This window comes from Danio rerio, chromosome 13, assembly GCF_049306965.1.
Source record: "Danio rerio strain Tuebingen ecotype United States chromosome 13, GRCz12tu, whole genome shotgun sequence".
NCBI lineage: Eukaryota > Metazoa > Chordata > Actinopteri > Cypriniformes > Danionidae > Danio > Danio rerio.
This window is the reverse complement of record NC_133188.1, coordinates 43605242-43630397: the sequence shown is the minus strand read 5'-3', so window position 1 is coordinate 43630397 and position 25156 is coordinate 43605242. Positions and strand designations below refer to the sequence as shown.

Here is a 25156-nt window from a genome sequence, read left to right as displayed (position 1 = left end):
CTTCCTTGTCTCATTTGTAAGTCGCTTTGGATAAAAGCATCTGCTAAATGACTAAATGTAAATGTAAATATTATATTATATTATATTATATTATATTATATTATATTATATTATATTATATTATATTATATTATATTATATTATATTATATTATATTGTATTATATTATAATATATTATTATATTAAATTATTTTATGTTTTATTATTATATTATATTATATTATATTATATTATATTATATTATATTATATTATATTATATTATATTATATTATATTATATTAAATATATTGTATTATATTATATTATATTATATTATATTATATTATATTATATTATATTATATTATATTATATTATATTTTATTATATTATATTATATTATATTATATTACATTACATTACATTACATTACATTACATTATATTTTATTATATTATATTATATTATATTATATTATATTATATTATATTATATTATATTATATTATATTATATTATATTATATTATATTATATTATATTATATTATTCATTTTCCTTTGGCTTAGTCCCTTTATTCATCAGGGGTCACCACAACAAAATTAACAGCCAATATCCCCCAAAACCATGTCTTCCGTTTTCTTTTCATTGATGCTTAAAAAATTTAGAGCCGTCTAGAATTTATGTCAGCTAAACACTGGAGCAGTGATCCAACAGTCTCACTTTTTCTAATAGAGATTTAGATCTGGGTGTTGTCAGCATGCAGTTGTCAGAAGTTGATGAGTATAAGCTTTTAAACACGTGCGATTAAAAAGATCCCTGATCTACCAGCAAACAGTTCAATCCGATTCAATCTCACACAAGTACTTAAAAGGAACCAATACAACAATCAAATATTGCTCTAAATGTACCATGAAATAAAGCCTTAACGGTTGTTCATGGGAGAATGTTGTTGTTTAAAACTCAAATCTGCGGTTTATTTATAAAGATGGTGCATATTTTAAAATGTCCTTTGACAATTGAATTGCGGAGATGTGGCGTTCATCAATCATGTATCCGGTGAGGGCAGCGTTTTATCGGCTAAACATACTGACTTGTGCCCCTGGCTAATGTTGGATTTAATCAATATTTTCTCTTTTTGAAATTATTTAAAAATAATAGCTAAATTCTTATAACATAATTGATGAGATTTTATTACAGGCATTCTAAAGTCATTTCAAAGCAAAAAAATCTGGGAATTTATTTTATTAAATAAAGTGTACAGATTAATATTAATAAAATCTACAAGGGCACATAATGACTTTTTACAGTGCACTGATTGGCATAATCTGCCAAAATTATGTACAACATTCAGATTTCTTCATCACTGTTTAAAAAAAAAAACACACACTCATGGACAGATTTTTAGTTAATTTGACCACTGCTGAATATACTATACATGCAGCACTCTAGCGGCCGTGAGCTGTAGGATCTGGCCTATTTTTATTTATTTTTTTGCCTTGTGGCTGATTTACAGTAGAGCTCAGTGCTCATATCAGCGTTGAATCACTGAGTTATAGACAGTGTTTATCAGCTAAAGCAGCCAGTAATAGAGAGAACAGGGCTCTGGAAGGCAGCGCTGAATAAAGAGATGGAGGTTTTGGCGCACTCAGCTGTTTACTGCTCTGAAAGTCATGTGAAGGCACAAGGACAAGCGAGCCGTATTTCAACGCTGACTTACTCAATGAAGCAGCCGTTCCATTAATCACTATGAGGAGAGCAGGGTTTTGGACCAGCGTTCAGAGCGATTTCGGGAGGCACGACAGTCTCATAAGGGAAATGTCACTCTAGCAACTAAATGACGTTTTTGTGATGTTCTCGTCTCAGTTCAGCGGGTTCTGTCACAGCCTCTGCCAATTCGTATTATCACTTGTTTGAAAATGCCTTCAACCATAATAGTTTCATTTATTTTATTAACTGCTTTTGTTTTGTTTTGTTTTGTTTTGTTTTGTTTTGTTTTGTTTTGTTTTGTTTTGTTTTGTTTTGTTTTGTTTTGTTTTGTTTTGTTTTTTAGTTTTTGTTTTATTTTGTTTTTTATTTTATTTTAATTTATAATATTAATGCATTCAATTTATTAATTTTTTTATAAATTTTTTTCAATTGTATTTTATTAAATCATTTATTTTATTTTATTTATTTTATTTATTCCCATATTACCTTTTACAAAAACTTTTATTGTCTTTAGAATCACAATATTTTATTTTATTTTGCTTTATTTTGTTTATTTTATTTTATTTTGATTTATAATGTTATTGCATTAAATATAATCTAATTTTGTTCAATAGTATTTTATATATATTTTTTAATTTAATTAAATATAATTTTGTTTTACTTTTATTTTATTTTATTTAGCTTTATTTTGTTTTGTTTTATTTTATTTTGATTTATATTTTATATTTTATTTATAAAATATAATATTTTAAAGTATTAAAAATATTTTAAAATATTTTATTTTTATATTTCATTTATATTTTATTTTGATTTAATTATAAATTAATTAAATTTAATTTAATTTTATTCCCATATTACCTTTTACAAAAAACTTTTATTGCTTTTAGAATCACAATATTTTATTTTATTTTTTTGTTTTATTTAATTTTATTTTGATTTATAAAATTAATGCATTAAATTTAATCTAATTTTGTTTCATTGTATTTTATTATTATTTTTATTATTTATTTTATTTTATTAATGCATAACATTTAATCAAATTTTATTTAATTATATTGTAATACATTTTATTTTATTATACAAGCTTTTTATTTAATTCACATTTTTTTATTTAAATTGTCCACATACTATCTCAATAATATTCATACATTCTGTCATTTTATTTTATTTTAGTCAATTTCTTTAGAATTGCAATATTTTATTTTGTTTATAATATTAATATAATCCATCACAAGGTAAAAAGAAGCTCATCTTAAAATGCATTAGTAAAAAAGGATTACTTGTCCAGATACTATCAGTCTTTTTTGAATTTTTATTTTATTTGGACAAAGTGCAATAAATTACCCAGTGCATGTTACAAATTCCTTTCTGGACCTTCGTCAGTGTTCTCATGCAATTGAAACAGATTAATATTTGGCAGACGTGTGTTTAATCAGTCAGTAAGTCAGCAACAGACCATTTATGTGTTTAGCAATTATACATACAGTGCTCAGCATATAAAAGTCCACCCCTCACAAATCTATCTTTTAGATTCATATTTTAATAGGAAGCTATACAATATTATTTTGTGCAGATACATTACATTAGTCTGAAGCCTGATTAAGTTTGGTTACTAAAATATTAGTTTACTAAATATATTTGTTTAATATATCTGCTTTGTTTAAATGCATCAAAATACATAGCCTATATTCACTGAGAAATTGATAAAAAATATTCATTTTCAAAATGGGGTGCACTCAATTATGCTGAGCACTGTATTTATTTAATTTTTAAATATTATCATCACGGCGGCAAGGTGGTGCAGTAAATAGTGCTGTCACCTCACAGCAAGAAAGTTGCTGGTTCGAGCCTCGGCTGGGTCAGTTGGTGTTTCTGCATGGAGTTTGCAATGCATGTTCTCTCCACATTTGCGTGGGTTTCCTCTGGGTGCTCCGGTTTCCCTCACAAGTCCAAAGACATCCGGTACAGGTGAATTGGGTAAAATTAGTAGTAGTAGAAGTAGTGTGTGTGTGTGTGTGTGTGTGTGTGTGTGTGTGTGTGTGTGTGTGTGTGTGTGTGTGTGTGTGTGTGTGTGTGTGTGTGTGTGTGTGTGTGTGTGTGTGAATAAGTGTATGAGTGTTCCCCAGTGTTGGGTTACAGCTGGAAGGGCATCCACTGCATAAAACTTATACTGGATAAGTTGGCGGTTCATTTTGCTGTGGTGACCCCAGATTAATGAAGGGACTAAGCCGAAAAGAAAATGAATGAATGAATATTTTCATCGCAATATTAAATTAAATACATTTATTTTATAATATTAATGCATTCAATTTATCAAATTGTATTTAACTATTTTAATCACACCTGTATATCATATTTTACACACATTTAATTATTTTTATTATGCTTATTTTATTTATATTATACAAGCATTTTATTTTATTCAAATTCCACAGTTTTGTTTACATTATCCACATACCATCTCAATACCATCAAAATGACAAATAAGGAATATTTTCCACCCCAATGTTTTATTTTTATTCATAACATCCTAATATTTTATATGCTTGAATCTTTACTGTCTATAACAATAAAAAAGTTATGTTAATTCAGTAAAAATGTATTCTAAATAATGCAGCTGAAAGGGCATCCACTGCATAAAAACATATCTAATGAGTAATTGTTGGTTCATTTCACTGTGGCGACGTATGATAAATCAAGGACTAAACCAGCTGAGTGAGTATTGTAAATAAATAAATACATTTTGTCAAGTCAAATAGTTGCTCTCTCTCTCACAGTTCTGCTCAAATAGCATTGGAAAGCATAAGAAAAGGAGCATTGAAAAACCACGTCACACAAATCTTTTAGACATAAAGCCACTGTTTTCTTTAAAGCCCTTCGAAACACTGTGCATTGTGAAAAGTGCAATACAAATAAAGATGACTTGCTGCTGTAATTCAACTAGAGGTCAAAGCTGCAGAATAGTGATTGTCTGGGCAAGATGTGTTGAAGGAAAGCTGGTTAAATGCACATGTTCACACTCCCTGTAATGTGATTATGGGCAGCCGGAGTCTGTGTCAGCAAAAGCAGCAGAGAGCTGCTGCTGGGAAATGAGCTGGAAACCCTCTAACGATTTCTGTGCTGCGTTTGGTGATGATGGCCATCTCTGCTGTGTGTTAAAGGGGGACGGGGGGTCGTGGTCGGCCCGATCCTCAGTCAGACCCTGCCCGATATCTTCTGCGACAACGAGTACAGTCCGAACTTCTTGTTTCGCAACAATGGAGACGGGACGTTCACTGATGTGGCGGCGCAAGTGGGTGAGAAAGAGCTGTCTGTTTACCTGATTTAGTTTGAAAAGATTAAAGGGGTAGTTCATGAAATGAAAGTTCTGTCATAATTTACGCACCTTTGACTTGTTTCGAACATGTTTGAGTTATTTGCCTTGATGAACACCAATAAGAAGTACTGAATAATTTTTGGAATAATTTTGGATTACATAACTGTAATCATTGACTTTTTCTATGATTTCTTGCAATGGGGCATAGACTCATAGTTCTGTAAGTGCAAAACTTCTTCTACACTGTGCCCATATTTTGAGTAAGTGTTTGCCAACTGGGTTTAAAGAATATTTAGATAAAGGTTCAGATGTCAAAGAAATTGAGCAAAGTAGAGCATGAAGAGAGATTGAATGACTTGATGCGTTTTCTAAGGATAACCAATTAGGGTCACTGTCGTTTGATGAATTTGACAGAAAAACATTGCCTGAATATTAGCTGCTCAATAATAACACTGAATGTTAGGTAATGACAATCCTCTGTGGTCACGGTGTCCATGTAAAATATTTTTTTTCCATTCCATATAAAAGATGTTATTAATTTATCTAAAAGTAAGAAAAAAGATTTAGTTAAAAAAAAGGGTATGCACCGAAAAATATATAAACATCTAGCTAATATATTCATTTTTATAGTTTTTATTCTACCTCCCAGTGACATGGAGTTATACATATATTTTTGTGTGTGTTGTTGTAGGAGTGGATGACCCGATGCAGCATGGCCGTGGAGTGGCGTTAGCAGATTTTAACCGGGATGGGAAGACAGACATTGTGTATGGAAATTGGAACGGGCCACATCGTCTGTTTCTGCAGCTCAGCAACAATCGCAAAAAAAGGTTTAAGGTGCAGATTTTTTTAAAAATCATGTTTTTGTTTGTTTTATCGCTGTAATGAAGTACATGAAAAGCCCATTTACACCAAAGCTAATAACTTTAAGGATAGGGATACAGTTCTGAAAATCATTTTAATTTTGCAATCCTGTCTGCCTACTTATACACATACACATATAACATTTACCATTTTATAAACAAAAAGTGCACACACCATTAAAGAGAATCTTATTAGACATACAGTGAAAGTGTTATTATTTTCTAAGTGCTTTTTAAAGGAAAATATTTTGACATATTTTTAAACACACTACACTACTGTATGTTAAAATGTAACACTAATTGTCTTTGTCATGATGAATTTATGTACATATTTGTAGCCAAAGAATCCACATTGGTGCCTCAAAGAGGCATATTAGTACCCAAATGTACCTAAAAAGTACCTTTGAGGTACAATTATGAACCCTTCAGGTACAAATTTGTACCTTTTGAAAAGGTACTACTCCAGTGACAGCTTCTGTACCTTTATTTCTAAGAGTGTTGGCTTAACTCGGTTAATTAAGCAAGTTGAGTTAATTAGGCAAGTTCTTGGACGACAGTAGTTTGTTCTGTAGCCGGCTAATAATATTGACCTTAATTAAATAAAATTATTAAAAAATATAAATCATGTCAGATTAATATCTGGATTTTGACATCAATTTGATGTCTAACACTGGTGTAAAAAACACAAATCAGGACTAATCTTGACTGTTTTTTTTACGCTTTCATAATAATAAAACTCTATATATTATAATAGCGTATGTCGTTTAGAGGGGCATCTAAAGGGCATCAATGTGTGGATTTCAAATAGACGTAAAGGTTTTAACAACAAATCAATAAATTAGCATTTATAACATGTTGTCTTGACATCATGCTTGATTCACAAAGTGTGAATTTTTATGAAGGGGTACAGTGTTTATGTTCAAATTGCCTTCTTGCCTTCACTGTAAAAATTGTGCTGCCTTTATTTGAATCAAACGAACTTTTCTAGACATCTCAACACAACATCAGTCAAACTGACTAAAAATATTAAGTTAAACTTTGTATAAGTAAAAATATTTAGTTGAAACCTGATTAACTGATTATAATGAGTTAAAGTAACATAACAACATTTAAAATAAATAAACCTATTTTTAACCAAACCAATAGAGGACTTTCCCCAGAAAAAAATATATGTAGGAAATACTGTGAAAATGTCTACTCAGTTAACCATCACTTGGGAGATACAGTATTTGAAAAAATAAGTAAAATATCACAGGAGGGCTAATAATTTTGTCTTCAAATGTGTGTTTAACTGGAGAGCAGGCAAGCTGTCATCATAATTGCGTCTTTAACAGATTGTTCAATCGAGTAGGTACACGCGTTCTGTTACTGTTTAACATCTTGTCCAAATGAATATCCTGCACATTTATTTGATTTATATTTAATTTCCTACCTTATTGGAGATGAAGTAGCATGTTAATCTGTCATTTGTGGGTCTTTCAAGCAGATACATTTCCTTGTGTGTTTGCATAATGATGCATTTAAAGTTAACGACCAAACAGATCTTAATGAAAGTTCACAATATTCTGGCAGATAATGAAATAATTTTAAATAACTGAAATCTAGTGGAGGTGTCACGATAGCCCAGTGGGTAGCAAGATCACCTCACAGCAAGAAGGTCGCTGGTTCAAGCCTCGGCTGGGTCAGTTGGCATTTCTGTGTGGAGTTTGCATGTTCTTCCTGTGTTCGCGTTGATTTCCAACAGGTGCTCCTGTTTCCAAAAACATCCGCTATAGGTGAATTAGGTAAGCAAAATTGTCTGCATGTGTGTGAATGAGTGTGTATGGGTGTTTCCCAGTGATGGGTTGCAGCTGGAAGGGGATCCACTGCTTAAAACAGATGCTTGATAAGTTGGCGGTTCATTCCACTGTGGAGACCTCTGATTAATAAAGGGAAATGAATAAATGAATGAATGAATGAAATCATGTGTTCCCATCGTGTGTTCCCTGAGAGCAAACCCATGACTTCTGCACTACTATAACATACTCGGCAAGTAATTGTGTTTAATAGATGGCTAAAACATGTCTAAACATATGGCCTGCATAAAACTAGGCTAAATTTGGGCTGTCAGTGAAAATCTAACAGACATTTAAGAATAGCCCAAAACTAGACTAGCAATCAAATAAACAGATTAGACAGACTTCACATCCCATTGTGCACCTTTGTCAGATGAGTATCTAGAGGTCAAAATGGCATCAAACTGACATCTAACATTAACATAACTGACATAAAAATCACAAAACAATTACAAGTCAAATCTTCAGAAATGTTTGACATTTTCAGATAATTACATTTTTTAAAAAATATTATAATACTTTTTTTGTGTTGCAATTGGTCAAATGATTGACTTTTTTAAACAAATTATTCAAGGAACATTTTTTTACAGTCATGTGTTTCCACATGCTGGTTTAAAAATGTACATTTGGGGAAATGATCATTGAACACCACCATTTTTCTGCAAAAAAAAAAAAAAAACATATTTCTTTAAAGTTATGTTTAGTAAAATGAAATGACACAGAGAAAATCTAATTAAAAACATGAAGTAAGAAAGGTGTAGAAAGGAAGTGAAAGCCCAGACAGCAGCTGAAATTTCTCAGTAGTTCTTCAGCAAACATTTTCTCTTTGTCATTGTAAATTAATATTAGCTGCTTCAATCCAACATCTACATTATCAGGATGATGAAGATGAAACCAGGGTGGACATTTCAGCAAGACAATGATCCAAAATACAGCCAAGAAAACTATCAAATGCTTTCAAAGAAAGAAAATAAAGCTGTAGAATTGCCCAGCCTATCACCTGACTTGAATCCAATATAAAAACAAAATAAAGCTCAGGTTTGATAGATGAGACCCATAGAACCATCAAGATTTTTATACTCTGTTGTAGTTTGTGAAAAAATCACACCTGAGCAAATTATTTAACATCTTTAAGCTGCCATCACCAAAATAGCCTTTTATATTAGTATTAAATACATTTCAGTAGTTCAGTACTTTCTCATCATGTCATTTCATTATTATTACACATAACAGTAACTCATCTTTCAGATGATTATTTTTTAAAAATATTTCTATTGTTTGGGTTTTAACTAAATCTGGTTCAATTCCATGTTAACAGCTTCTTTAGAAATATTGCTCCCAGGGGAAAAAAAAAAAAAAACTTTGATATGTTCATTACGTATTTCCCGCACTGTAATATTAATTTGAAGCATAATTACTTTCAAAAGTTCAAAAACATGGAAAATGTGCAGCTTTCCTCTTCTTTACAGTCTATTGGCTACTGTCTTCATGACAACATAAAAGTTTAGCAAAGGATATATGGATTTACAGTACAGATCTGCAGCAGCTCAAACAACAGAGCTCTGGGTTTTTCTGTACAGCTATATTCAGCTGTTCCTCCATCTTGGCTCCAGCATTTCATTGTTGTTACATAAAGCTGAGTCTTACATTCTGGCTTTCTGAAAAGTTGACATGTTTTTTTACGTACTTAATGCGTAATTATCAGCATATCGTTCATCTCCATATTGAGAAGTCTGATTGCCATGCATCTGGTAAAAAGATCAGTTCATAAAAAATGAAAATTATGTTGTTATTAACTCACCATCCTGTCATTCAATTCCCCTGAGACCTTCATTGATCTTTAAACCACAAAATAATATGTTAGATACAATCAGAGAGCTCTCTCGTCCTCCATCGACAGAAACAGTCACAAGACGTTTAGAAAACTCAAGAAAAGGAACCAAAAACATTATCAAATGTGACTTCGGTGGTTCAGCTAGAATCATACAAAGCTCCAAGAACACATTTGTGCATGAAAAAGAAAAACTATAAACTGCTCTCATAACTTTGTCTATGTCTTTTGCATCAGATCACGGTGTACATTTATAATGGGCAATACTATGTGTGTTGCGCTGCTGACAGTTGCGAGAATACAGTATATAGGGGAAATTGAAGAGTTCAGATGCAAAAATCTCTAAGTGCCATGTGAAATTTCCCTCGAAAATTAGCATTTTTCTTAGCCTCCTATATTTATGTTCAGTTTTTTCACTTTAAAGGCAATGAAAATAACCTATTATTTGGAGTAGGAGTACAATTACTGAAACTATGCACAACAGCCTTAGAAAAATGCAAATTTTAGATATTAGTAATTTTAGACAGTACTTATATATATATTCTCTCCAGTATTAGAGTCAGCAGTGCAACACGCCAAATTAAAATGTTTCTAGCATTTATTCACCTCAAGTTGTTCCAAACCTGTATACAGTACATTCCTGGTAACACTTTAGTATCAATTCTAACTAGCTTGGCAGTTTATTAGTATTTATAAAGCACATTATTTCTTTATTCTGGATGGCCATTTTACATCTCCTATCCCATGCCTAAACTTAACGTACTAAATACGACGTTTGTTGAGGCAGTCAAAGTTGTGTGTTAATAGTAAGAACCATTGGTTACACTTTATTTTAAAGTGTCCTTGTCGCAGTCTAAGTATTTACTTATCTACTGAGTTATAATAATTACTACATGCACTTACTATATGGTTAGTGTTAAAATATGGGTTAGGTTTATGGTTTAATGCATGTAATTATGCATAATTAATTGTAATTACTAAAGTAAGTACATGAAACATTTAACAAGGACGTGCTAAAATAAAGTGTTACCAAACCGGTGAAAATATAACCTATCTTTTTAAAGGTGATCGATTTGACTGTAGGTAAAAGAATTTCAATAATATTGTCTTCAGTTGCCCTGCAAGTGTTAGTATTACCTTCAGGAAATGCTAATCTAGTTTTGCTTTTATTATGTGAATGGCAGGGTTCATTTTTTTCTGTTTTTGTTATGCAGAATGAAATGTGATCCTTACATTCTGAGCTGTATAATTAAATCCTTCCGACAGAAGATGGAAGAGGATAAAATAATAATATCGGCCGTCTGATTAGAGTATTCAATTACTCTCTAATCATTATTCTATTGTTTGCACAGGGCCCTGGCCTTCGTTTCAGCTGGTAAAGCTGTAATTAGTCCCAGTAAGATCAAGAACCTTATTTTCCTGGGATTCACAGAGGATTTTGTAATCTGATGATAGCTAGGAGAAAAGACTCTGTGATAAATGCCCTTTTTTTGCATACATTACTGGAAGCAGAAGGATTTTTTAAATTTTTTTTTTTGGAAAAAACTTGTCATTTTTTATTTTATTTATTTATTTACTGATGTATAAACCTAATAAACCCATAACATTACGGATGGTTTTGTGGTTCTAGAACAAATTTATACTTTTCAGAAATTATTAATTAAATGTATATAAAATGACAAAAGGATTTAATGCTGACTTTATTCTGCCAAACCTAAGGGTTTTGCGATCTCTTCTGAAGCTCTAGATGAGACATTTGTGAGATTTAAGGATTAGAGATCTAGAGGACACATTCTGGAGACGGCAAAGACCTATACATCTTGTAAAAATGGTAAAATAGGATCCCATTAAATAACAATGAGCAGAAATTCATCAGCATCTCAGAAGTTTTATTTTAATAATTAAATATTAAAATAATATATAAAATACTATATATGAAGTCAGAATTATTAGCCCCTTAGATATTTTTCTTTTTTAAATATTTCCCAAATGATGTTTAGCAGAGCAAGGAAATTTTCACAGTATGTCTGATAATATTTTTTCTTCTGGAGAAAGTCATATTTGTTTTATTTAAGCTAGAATAAAAGCAGTTTTTAATTTTTTCAAAAACATTTTAAGGTCAAAATTATTAGCTTCTTAAGCTATATATTTTTCGATAGTCTACAGAACAAACCATCGTTATACAATAACTTGCCTAATTACCCTAACCTGCCTAGTTAACCTGATTAACCTAGTTAATAGAATGTATAGAAGTGTCTTGAAAAATATCTAGTAAAGTATTATTCACTGTCATCATGGCAAAGATAAAACAAATCAGTTTTTAAGAAATGAGTTATTAAAACTAATATAATTAGAAATGTGTTGAAAAGAATTTTCTTGTATATATTTTTATAGTAAATATATTATTTATTATATAATGCTGAATATCACAAACCTCTTCTGTTTTAAAAATATTTTAAACTTGTAAAACTCATTCTTGAGGTGCAGCTGATCCCAAAGAGCTGAACAGATCTTTTAATCCCAACTGCACTCCTACGTCATGCTGCAGTGGGTCTCAAAATCACAGAGATTTGGGCCCCTTTTTAGCGTCAGGAAATTAAAAAAAAAGAGACTTGTTGTGTTTATATCACTCCAATATGACAGTGGACACACTACACCTACACACAGTTCTGCTCAAACAGCTTCCAAAACTTGATTTTGCATCATAGGTGCCCTTTAAAGAGAAACACTTGTGTTATGAGACCAATCAAATCACTGCTAATATTAAACTAAGGGTTTAATTAGGCTATGTATGCAAGCCTTAAACTAAAATCATTATAATGAACCAGATGTTATACAGTCAGTGTCTATATTATTTTCCAGCAATAGTTACTTATGAGCCTCTGCCGCTCTGTATCAGCAGCATGTGTCAGGGGATTGTGTTTGACTGGACTGCTGTTATGGATGGGTCAGCGCTGTGTGTGTAAGTCTTGGCTTTAGTTTGATCCCAGTGTTAGTGGCAGTGATTGGCTTCTTCAGCACAGAGATAAATGTCAGCGGGAGGCTGTTTTATGGGGGTCAATTGCTGGGTTAATGTCTCAAGGAAGAGCTTACAGAAGGATTTGTGCATTGGCGTAGGGTACTGTGACCTTTGCCATGTATAATTGCATTGTGATTAAGATTCTCAGTTATTCTATGTGTTAATTAAACTTTGGCTGAACATGCACAGCAGTGTAAGTGCAAGTGCATGTGTTAGTCATAAAATTGGTGAGTAAATTTATCTTTGAACTGGGTCTTTGTGGGAGATCTATCTATCTATCTATCTATCTATCTATCTATCTATCTATCTATCTATCTATCTATCTATCTATCTATCTATCTATCTATCTATCTATCTATCTATCTATCTATCTATCTATCTATCTATCTATCTATCTATCTATCTATCTATCTATCTATCTATCTATCTATCTATCTATCTATCTATCTATCTATCTATCTATCTATCTATCTATCTATCTATCTATCTATCTATCTATCTATCTATCTATCTATCTATCTATCTATCTATCTATCTATCTATCTATCTATCTATCTATCTATCTATCTATCTATCTATCTATCTATCTATCTATCTATCTATCTATCTATCTATCTATCTATCTATCTATCTATCTATCTATCTATCTATCTATCTATCTATCTATCTATCTATCTATCTATCTAGCTATCTATCTAGCTATCTATCTATCTAGCTAGCTAGCTAGAAATCTGCCATAAAGTTCAGCTATTTATCTTTCTCTCTATAAATTTGTCTTTCTATCTATCTTCTGCTCATTTATACCTCATCTCCTGGGTCCAGTCCAGAGATGGCCATCACCTCTCCTTCAACCAGACAGCAGAAGGTCACTTCATGGGCTTTCACCTGCTGGTTTTATGAGGCCTATAATTAAAATTGGGGTTAATACTTGAGAGAGTGCCGGCGTGCTCAATAACTCTTCCATGACTCGTTGCTGCACTACTGAAGCGTGGCGATTGCAGTTACTTTTCTCTGCTTTCACTCCCTGAAGTTTTTAGACTGTGATTTACCTGCAGCTCAGATCTTTATGTCATTGATATCACACATCCAACTCACCAAATCTTAAAGAAAGATGCTCTACTGTCAACGAAAAAGAAAAACACGCACACTTTCTAGGAGCTTTGTGAGACTGTATGTAGAGACAAATACTGTTATCCTTTAAAAGGCAGTCTTTTGTGTAATGATTTGTGTAAACAATCTGGTGTTTGTCTGATATATTTGTGATATTTGCTGATATTTTCTCTGCACCAGGATATTGCCACTCAGAAGTTTTCCATGCCATCTCCTGTTCGCACTGTTATCGCAGCCGACTTCGACAATGACAATGAACTGGAGGTTTTCTTCAACAACATCGCCTACAGAGGACCATCAGCCAACAGACTCTTCAGGTACAGTGTGTACTAAAACACTATACTGATATGCATAGATTATTCTGAGTTCTTTTTAAATATATATTTGTTGAAAATACCACTGTATCAGTTTTTTAGTATGTTTAACCCTTGTGTGTGTTTCATAAACTTCGGGGTGATTGTGAGTCTTATTTGGCAAATGGAAATACTTTTGGTGATGACATCTTATTTTGACACATATTTGGGAAAATGCTATGAAATTTGAAAACCTTCAACACTACACTACCTGACAAAAGTCTTGCTTTTTCAAGTTTTAGGAACAACAAACAATAACTTGACCCTCTAGTAGATCATTTGGTTTCAGATGTGGCTCATGTGAAAGTCAAAGGCCTCTAGATTACGCTTATTTTAGCAAAATAAAATATGATCATGCCTTGATTTTTAATTATTTACTTAAGACAGTAAGGTCCGACTTTGCTTAGACAAAATCTTGTCACTGAACAGAAATAATGTACAGTATAGAATATAAAGTCATGGTGCAGTGGAGAAAGAATGAATATTGTGCATGACTCCCATGAGCTCGGACGACTGCATCCATACATCTCTGCGGTGACTCAAATCACTTATTAATAAAGTCATCTGGAATGGCAAAGAAAGCGTTCCTGCAGGACTGCCAGAGTTCATCAAGATTCCTTCTTCATCTTACGCCAGACATGCTCAATAATGTTCATGTCTGGTGACTGGGCTGGCCAATCCTGGAGCATTTTGACCCTCTTTGCTTTCTGGATCTTGTATCTATCTATCTATCTATCTATCTATCTATCTATCTATCTATCTATCTATCTATCTATCTATCTATCTATCTATCTATCTATCTATCTATCTATCTATCTATCTATCTATCTATCTATCTATCTATCTATCTATCTATCTATCTGTCTGTCTGTCTGTCTGTCTGTCTGTCTGTCTGTCTGTCTGTCTGTCTGTCTGTCTGTCTGTCTGTCTGTCTGTCTGTAGATCGATAGATAGATAGATCTGTCTGTCTATCTTTCTATCTGTCTGTCTGTCTGTCGTCTGGTGGTGGGGTGTTCTGGCCTGTCATGCTGCCTGGGCTTACCGCCAAATCCCTAGATTAAAGAGACACTTTTCATAATTATTTTTTTAACTTATATTGTAAATGTTAAAGAAATAACCCGGTTGCATAATGATAATGCCATATTGTGGTTGTCTGTCTGTCTGTCTGTCTGTCTGTCTATCTATCTATATATCTATCCAATATATACAATTGCTACAGATTATATTGTTGTTTAAACCTCCCCAACATGTATTGCTTGTACTGTAATGATTTGTCATGCATTCTATACATTTGCCTACTTGATTAAAATGATCTCACAAAGCATGGCATTATCATTATGTAACCGGGTTATTTCTTTAACATTTACATTGTAAGTTAGGAAATAATTATGGAAAGTGTCTCTCTATTTTGGGCATTTGGTGGTAAGCCCAGGCAGCACGACAGGCCAGAACACCCCACCGCCAGACCACAAACACAACCCCGTCCAACCACAACTCCACCTGATGGGAAATTCCCTCTACATCCGACCTCACCCGTTACACGATTGCTTTCTAACGAGAAGACTGGATGAGCCATTAAACAGAACATTGTTTCAAATTTATTTTTAATCCCATGCCCAAACAACCCAGACCTCAGTTCTCAGAAAGCAAAGATTTAAGCTTCTTGTATGAAGAAACCTCTTAGTTAGCATTATTAGTCATCAAAACACAAAGTATGAACTGCTAGCTCCAGAAATGTTTTCACTGAATCAATATTGCAGGGATTTCATGAGCCTGTAAATGAATATCTCCTTTGAGACCTGTTGTATAACATGCAGCTGACAAGGTACATTTGTCTTTGACTGTTCCTTTGTGTGGAGCTCTCTCAAGCCAAAAGGCAAACTGAGTAAGTAATTAATCTTTACCATGGCAGAGTTTCTCGGAGAGAGCATGGAGATCCACAAATTGAGGAGCTGAACGTCGGGGAGGCCGCAGAGCCAGAGGGACGGGGAACCGGTATGAAGTGTTTGGCCATTTCATTCCATCCGAATTTAGGATGGTTTATTTTGTAAAGCAATTCTTTGAGTTTTACACATGGTGGGTTTAAGATTTCCCCCTTAAAATAACTTGACTTTGACCCAAAGGAGAAATTCTGAGGTGCATGTTCTGTCAGAAAGTTTTAAAGACATTTTTAATGTATTCAGCATATAACCACACTGCATTTGTCGTGTAAACAGTAATCCGTCCTTGTGCATTTTAGACGAGATCAAAAAAGCTCACACTCACAGTCGTCCACTGTGCTAAAACAACTTATTCTTTAGGTAATTAAAAAAACTCTCCTCAGACTCCAAGAGTCAGCAGTGTAGTGCAGTTTCTCATTTTATGTCATGGATCATAACACTTTATACTTATAGTCCACTTGGACACGGCGAGGAACCATGTCAAACTGAAGAAACTGTTTATCACAGTAAGCACAGCTTAGTAGTTTAACATTAATTGGTTATACTTAGGCCCACACGGAATATTTACCCAAGGAAATCTGCAGATTATTTAGCTCATCATTGATTAGTTTCTTATGTAAACACAGTTGAAGTCAGAATTATTAGCCCCCCTGAATTGTTAGCCCCGTTTATGTTTTCCTCCCAATTTCTGTTTAATGGAGAGCAGATTTTTTCAACATGTTTCTAAACATAATAGTTTTAATAACTCATTGCTAATAACTGATTTATTTTATCTTTGCAATGATGACAGTAAATAATATTTTAATAGATATTTTTCAAGACACTTCTATACAGCTTAAAGTGACATTTAAAGGCTTAACAAGGTTAATTAGGTTAAAGGCAGGATAGGTTAATTAGGCAAGTTACTGTATAATGATGGTTTGTTCTGTAGATTATAAAAAATGCTTAAAGAGGCTAATAACTTTGACCTTAAAATGTTTTTTTTTTTAAATAAAAAACTGCTTTTATTCTAGACTTTCTCTAGAAGAAATATTTGCTCTTTTAAACATAATTTGGAAAATATATAAAAAAAAATTCAAAGGAGGCCTAATAATCCTGACTTCAATTGTATGTGTAAATATATTCATTATTTTTACAATTAATTTAGTAATATTATCATAAAAATATTATGCAATGACAGTTTTTAAAGTCCTTTGTTTACCATATGACATTTACTGTTGAAATCAGAATTATTAAACCCCCTTTGAATTTTTTTTCTTTTTTTAAATATTTAAAAAAATAATGTTTAACAGAGCAAGGAAACTTTCACAGTGTGACTAATAATATTTTTCTTCTGGAGAAAGTCTTAATTGTTTTAATTCAGCTAGAATTAAAGCATTTTTTTTTTTTACATTTTAAGGTCAAAATTATAAGCCCTTTTCAGCTATATATATTTTTCTATAGTCTACAGAACAAACCATCGTTATACAATCCCTTGCCCAATTACCGTATCCTGCCTAGTTAACCTAATTAACCTTAATATATACACACACACACACAACATATGTAGCATAAACATATAAACAAGAGATGACAAATACTCACATTGTTACAAAGCCACTGTCATGACTATAGGTTAGAAATTAAGGTGAGGATTTACAAACGTAAACTGCTAAATTCCCAATTCTTAAGATTAGCCCCCATGTGGTTTCAATTTTTTTTTCTGTGAAGTTTTAAGACGTATTTGTTCCATTTGAATGACATAAAGCAACTCGTTCAACCATCTTTGATAACAGGGAGCCTTTCCCTTTGGAAATTTTCAATTAAGTACAAACAAGAAGATCTAATTGTATTTAAATTGCATTGTAAAACATGTATAAAAATACAAAGTTATTTTGTATGTATTTAGTTTTTAGATATTATACTCAAAATTATTCTACAGAAATCTGCAGATGTAGTACAAAATTCTATGCAAAAATGGCGAAAAAAATGTTTGCAGATTTTGTCTGGCCCTGGTTGTACTCCACTGACAAAAATGCAGGTGGGAGTTTACTTTTTGTTTTTATAGAGAAAAACGTGTTTGATAATTTAGATATTGCTAAAATAAAAGATCTTAACATCTACTCGAAATGCTTGAAAAAATTTTAGAAAAAAAACATATTGTGATTTCTACATACACATTAATTGCTTTTAATGAAATAAGTAATTACAAAGCAGCCTATTAGACAAATTTCTGAAGGATATCACGTAACACTGAAAACTAGATTAATAGTGCTGGAAATTCAGGTTAACATACATTACTAAGTAATGTAATGACCTCCAAAGGTCCTGGAAATCCCCGGTCTGCCACTAGATGGCATTATAAATCCAGGTTTGCTGCGATTTACTGGCATTTATCATCGAGTTCTGTCACATCAGCACTAACAGATTCATCATATTATATGAAAGCCAATGTATTCTTGTAGAACTGGTTTAAGTTAAATGTGTTTGTATTAATGATAAGTGTTTCCAGCTGTCTGAGCAGATATGTGTTTTAGGAGCGGCTGTGACTGACTTTGATGGAGATGGACTGCTGGATCTTCTGGTCACACATGGCGAAAGTGCAGCACAACCCATCTCTGTGTATCGAGTCACTCAGGTGAGAATGTGCGTCAGACACTTTTAAATTTGGGAGTTAAGTTCGATTATTTACTTTATTTCATATGTTTTGTATTTATTTCATATGTACACCATCTTTATTTTTATTTCACGGCAAAAAGATATACCTTATTTTTTTAAGAGCGCGGCCATTTGTAAGCTAACTTGAATAAACTTGACGAGACTTCCGGTTTCATTTGTGTACCCGTTATTATTGCAAAAGCTACTTTATATTGTGACTTGATATTTGTTGTTACATTATTAAAATGTTTTATGTTTTTTTTTAAATTAGTTTACCTTTTATATTGTGTTAGCTATTAGGGGAATCAAAAGTAAGCACTTGCAAAGTAAACAAACTGTTGGCTTATGTTTAGCTACAAGGTTTGAAGTAGTTTTATAAGTTGAAGTTTAGAGTTTTGAGTTTTTTAATTTCTCAGTAAAAAGTGAATTTCTGACTTGGAGAGACTTGTTTAAAATATCAAATGTGTGTTTTTCTGATCTAGAGTCATTCTATCTTGTTAAACTTGAAACATTGTTGTTTGCCATTTAACATATATTGTTCTGAATATTTAAATTTTTTAGCATCTGGAAAATTGCTGTTTAATATTCATCATATCATTATTGATTTTTCATTCCAGGGCTCATCTAATAAATGGCTTCGTGTAATTCCACGCACACAGTTTGGGGCTTTTGCCCGTGGAGCAAAGGTGATTGTCTACACCAAGCGAAATGGCCCTCACACACGCATTATAGATGGAGGATCAGGATACCTGTGCGAGATGGAGCCAGTAGCTCACTTTGGATTTGGTATGAATTAATTTTTTTACTGTCTCTCCTTAAAACATCTTTGTAAGAAATTCATATTAGGAAAAGAACAGCTATGAAATTGACCAAGTCTGTACAATATCTATTTCATAAGTGCATTCACCATCTCGGAAATGTTAAGGCTCGTCGAGTAGCCGGAAAACAAGTATTCGCTCTGCTAACTCATTACAAAGAAACAATTATGATGTAACTCCAGGTCATGTTCAGTGGGGGGCTTTGGGTCTCAGTAATATAATCCTCTGTGTGGAGGTCATTTCCTTCAATATCTTCATAGACTGGAAGCCCTTAAAGAAGACTGCAGGTGCAGCAGCCGGTGGCATCGGACCGGGACCTTTTCCCCATGGCTTGGCCATATTACAGGTGCTCGAAGGCACATGGCTTCATTTGGGAGCTTTTGGATGGATTTGTGTCAGGAATCGGTTGCCAGCTGGAACTTGAGTTGTTCTGAATGTGCTGTGAAAAACAAAATGATAGCCATCAATGGTCACATGATCACCCTGAGGGCTTGTAAATATGTGCATACGTGCTTGACCACCACTCATCAATGTTTCTATCAGTAAGAGTGTTTGGAAAACGGATGTAAAATGTCAACCCTAGAAGTCTGATTGAATTGATTTTTTGAAATGTCAACCTTTTCTCACCATGTGATACTGTTTGGGATTAGTTTTACTTATACTGTGGCACTTTTTGTCAGATAATTATTTATTACTTTGTGTAGTAATGTGTGCAGTTGGCCAAAACATTTTCCACATGCATAATTTGAAGCTTACCTTTATGAAATAAAACCCTCACAGATGCTAAACTATAACTTTCAATAACTACTGGTAAAATGTCATGCTTTTTGCCTCAAGAGGCACCTGTGCCAGTCAGGCTTTGCCAGGAGCCCCTGTGGATCTGTTTACCTAAGAAATGTTTCTTTAATTAAGGACTGGGAAGGCGATCAGCCTCTCTCCTGCTTGACTAAAGGCTATAATGGAAGGAAAATCTAGCGGCCACCCTGTCCTTTCTAATTTCTGCTCCTTTGAACTTCTGTCTTCCTCCTCCACCACATTCATTTCCAATGGATGATTTCTCCATTCGTGATCACTATGACAGTCTCGCTTAACGGCTATGTTAATTACCATCCCGATGTCTGTGAGAAAGTGTTTCTGACAATCAGATTGAAGTCACTAAATGGATGCTGCTGTAAAGCTTCTTAAATGAAGTGCTTTCCAACCACCGTGCCATTTATATGGCTCCTTATTTCAGCCACTGAACAACAGACAGATTTCATCGGTCTGGCATACGAGAACCTCATTGCTTTAATGCCTCACTGACTGCTATGCCAGAAACTCTCTGGCCCATGAACCCCACACACCGGCAGTCATGAGAAACCGGTTCTGCCGACATCAAATGAGACGTGTTCAAGCCTCGCTGCTCACGACGCTGCCCGCAGCTGAGACTGAACACATTCTTGTGCATTTGTTCAAGCACTTTGTGTGCCAAACCAGAGCCTATATTCCAACCTGGCTTTTGCCTAGAAACATCTTGGGAGGGCCCTTTTTCTCCACAATGGTATTTTTCCATGGAGAGCTGTACATTAAGAAAAGAAATCATTCATTATGTCTTTTAAGCCTGAGGGGAAGCTATAAAGACAAAGTGTTGGTGAAGTACTGAAAGCACTGCTGCTTTGCCACCCTGACAGGGAAAGATGTGGCCACCAGTGTAGAAGTCTTCTGGCCAGATGGACGCTCTGTGGCCAGGCCTCTGGAACCCAGTGATATGAACAAAGTGATGGAGATCCATTACCCAGAGAATGAGGAAGAGGCAACCCCAGCGCTGGAGATCGAGGTTAATACTCTCTCATATTCATAGGACTTCTTAGGATTAGGAATTGTTGTACTCACCCAGTGCTGTTTCTTTTCACAGTGTGGGCCAGGGTTTGAGCTCAATGAAAATGGCCGTTGCACTGGTAAGTTTTTTAAGCCTTTGACCTCCCATCGCCATAAATCCCACAATGTAAAAGGTAGAAGAGATAGTGGACATATCAAGAGTAATGCCAACTACTAAAGAAATAAATTGACATTAGTTAGACATATTAGTTTACTAATATGCAATTGTTTACTGAGGATCAGGTGATACTGAAGACTGACATATTGGGAGCTGATAAACTGTACAGTAGTTTGCAAAGTTTTTGGGCCACTAGCAGCTCATCACCATAACTATAACTTTATTTACTGTAATTTCAGGCTGGATATAGCCTTCAGAAAGCACACTCAGTCATAAATAATTAATAAGCAGGCCCTTTTCATAGGATAAGAAAACTGCTATGAATAATAAAGAGTAATCGACGCGTCATCACTCCACCTGCAGTTTTGCTCTAGGACACCAATTTTGATCCTGCTCCAAAAATCATTTTAAACCCTGAAGATGAAATTAGTTGCAAAAGCTCAATTTTCCAGTTTTCCAGCTAACAGGTGCTAACATTGTCTTAACTGATGCTCAACACACAAATCTGTCTGCTTCTCCATTACTGCTCCTGAAGTATGTTTTGTGACTAAAATATAGGCAAATTTATAATTACACCTGACAAAAGTGACAGTCAGAGATGTATTTAAAGTTGGATTTTGTGGGTATAATGTATATGAAAAACACAGGCCGATAAAGTTTACTAGTGTTCTTTTACTCAAGAATAATCACATTAAGAGCTGAGAGATATGACACAGTGCATAAATGTGCATCAAAATCTCAGCAATGTTTGTTACCTCATTTCAAACACAAGCTGCAAATTTTATAATATACACATATAATTCAACTAATTAAAGAAAGGCATAATCACAGGAAGGTGAGTTTATGCAGAGAGTAAAGCAACTTTTGGAACAGAAGCTGTCAGTAATTATAAGTTTGTGTTAATAGGAGTGACTTAATACACCATCTTCCATACTCTAATTCATTGAAATATTGAAACATTCACTCATCGAATAAATGTGGCTGACACTCTTAAAATGTTGCAGTGTATTCATGGCTATTTGTGAGATGTTTGTTCCACTCCTCTTCATTCCCCAGACCAAGACGAGTGCACACAGTTCCCATCCGTCTGTCCCTCAGAGCGACCCGTCTGCACCAACACCTATGGGAGCTTCAAGTGTCGTGCAAACAAGAGGTGTAACCAGGGATATGAGCCTAATGACGAAGGGACTGCATGTGTAGGTGAGTTGAGACTGAAGTCAGGACATAAGGGTGGATTGATACAAGAAGACACCCCTGGGAAATGCTGTTTTCTCACATTTCACATGAGTAGAGTTTGACTTTTGAGCTTTGAGGCATTGTTAGTAGTTAGTTGAACATGCAAAAAGATACCAACTGTTATTTATTTTCCTTCATATCTGAAACCGTGTTTAGATTTTCAAAGACACAAACAAGGTTTTTAATATAAAATCAAAACATTTTTCATTTAAATTTTCAATAAAATGTGATTTTTAAATTAGCAGCTTAAATATAATTAAGAACTGTCTAATATTTTTCTTATCATTTGACCCAATTTTCTAAAGCTATAACACTGGAAATTATTTTTAGAATTAATTTTTGTATTCAAAGGTGCAGTATTTAAGTTTGACACCCTGTGGTTGAACTAGGTATTGCACTCCTGGATCAAAACAGTCGCTCCTCCTCTGACAGTTCCACGCAAGGGCAGGTTGCCAGTTTGATGACACCAACAGGCTTGTGCCTGACTATCGAGTCCAAAGGCTGATTTGAACCATTTTCTAACTAAAAGCAACGACACCTGAAATTTCTATTTTAGAAACAGCTTCTAGTTCTCACAGGTGAACAACAGGATAAACTATGATCACCTCAGGTATGCCTTTTATGCTTTAGTCAGTGTTAAATGCCAATAATGTGAGTTTGAATGCCATTTTACATGACATTATTGCCATATACTGAAAGCAGCAGCAGGTAGTTCACCTCAGATCTTCAAAATAAAATAAACAGTTTGAAATTGAACTGTGACTCAGTGTAAGCTAACACATATCAGTGATTTAGCATGTACATTTAAGAATCTTAAAGAGATTTAATATGTATTAATTATATTGTAAACCTTAGCATTTCGCTGGAGGTGCAGTAAGTCCACATATTCTGTGCTTCTGAATGGCTGTATTTACATCTCTATCATTTTGTTTCTAATGCAAACAACTAAATAGCTTATCACTGCAAATCTTGTCAGGTTACAGGTAGCGTGTTGTTAGGTTACAATGTAACCTGCTTACCTAATGTTTACATTTGTAATATTTATATTATTTGCTGATTAATAACCACCTCATGTGGAACTGTGAATCTGCGTATCATTTTGTAGTCTGCTACAGTCCACCAGAGGTCACATTTCAGTCGTGGGCGCATACTTTAAAATCCTTAATGAATGAATGAATGAATCAAATATGCAGTTTTCCACCAAGGCAACCCGGGGTGCTGAAATATGATTGGCTAAACTGGCATTGGGCAGGTTAAAAAGAACCAAAACAAAGATACCAGTTCCGGCACGTAACGCACATTTTCAAAGCAGAATATCTGACTTCAGCATTGTTTTTCAGTTACAATGTTCACTTTGCATGTTTCTTACATATCTGCAAACATATTATGGTATTTTTAGACTTTAGAAGAGTCAGAAACTTGCAAACAGCACCTTTAAAAAATGCCATGTACTGTTCTTTTGTTAAAGAACTAGAACAGAAGTATGTCACAGTTTTATTTGGTCTTTTGTCCAATTTTATTTGGATTGCTGTTTTCGTAATGCCTAGTTCACACTAAAGGATTTTAAGCCTGATTTGAGCCCGATTTGGAAGTTAACGAGCTCGCCGACAGATCGGGCTGTGATCGGGAAGAAATCTGCGGGTGCACGGCGCTCGCCGCTCTTTATGTGTGAACTACTGAACAACGCATCAACGAGGCTCACTGACGAGTCGCCGACACCTCGCAGACGGAAATCCAACATTCAGCATGCTAAATATTCCAGAGCAGTCGGCCGACTCAACCCCACGTGTGGTCGGATGTAGTAACGAGCTGCCGCCAATGAGAGAGCAGATCAGCATGAGCTGAATGCCTGTGTGTCAGGAGCTCAGCAGAAACATCTGTGATTGGTCAGAATGGGCATCAAAGCACTGGCTTCATTCTGCGTTAGCACAGACATGAGAGGAGGATATATTAACAGTGGAACTAGAATTCTGTAACTATTAGAATTACCATACTGCTCATTCTGACCGTTCTCATATAAAACGCCATACTGTCACAACATATTTACATTCAAAGCTATTATTGAGATATTAAAATTAAGCTTTGAATGTTTGGCATCATATTTAATGACACTATTACCCTAAAAATATAATATTTTTTGGTAATACAGCCTATAAATATGTAGTTAAGATACTAAAACACTTAAAGGTCTTAGCTTTCATTTTCACTTTCAAACAGGAGCTATTTAACAGCATAGAATATGCTGTTTTGAAAGATATCTGAAGTAAATTGATGTTTTTGCCATCAGAAAGTTTTGTTTATGTTAGCAGGAAGTTGCCAGGCAAGAAAATGCACACATATTTAAAGTCACAGCGAAAAGTATCAGACATGCATGCAGTCATTTTGACCAATATGGTAATTTAAGGCAGAAATGCTCAGTTCTTTACTGTTTTGTAATAAAAAAAATAACAATGTCAGAAAGAAATACACTGATAGTTAGAAAACGGCAGGGTGTTATAAATATGTTAGTTTTATTTCAAAGAGTTATAAAATTA

At 33.8% G+C, this 25156-nt stretch overlaps 1 protein-coding gene across 20 annotated transcripts in view; it reads left to right on the top strand.

The window, feature by feature from the left end:
- Positions 1 to 25156, top strand: part of crtac1b (cartilage acidic protein 1b) — a 200994-nt gene that overhangs the window by 38373 nt on the left and 137465 nt on the right. For all 20 annotated transcript variants that reach the window (XR_012388861.1, XR_012388864.1, XR_012388870.1 and 17 more), the window contains exons 6-14: positions 4851 to 4985; positions 5697 to 5842; positions 13844 to 13980; positions 15929 to 16011; positions 18473 to 18573; positions 19211 to 19379; positions 21082 to 21227; positions 21306 to 21348; positions 22443 to 22586. Coding sequence is in view for 7 of the 20 variants with exons in the window: in XM_068213109.2 (XP_068069210.1) it covers positions 4851 to 4985; positions 5697 to 5842; positions 13844 to 13980; positions 15929 to 16011; positions 18473 to 18573; positions 19211 to 19379; positions 21082 to 21227; positions 21306 to 21348; positions 22443 to 22586 (1104 nt within the window). In the remaining 13 variants the exon portion in view is untranslated. The remainder of the gene's footprint in view (positions 1 to 4850; positions 4986 to 5696; positions 5843 to 13843; positions 13981 to 15928; positions 16012 to 18472; positions 18574 to 19210; positions 19380 to 21081; positions 21228 to 21305; positions 21349 to 22442; positions 22587 to 25156) is intronic.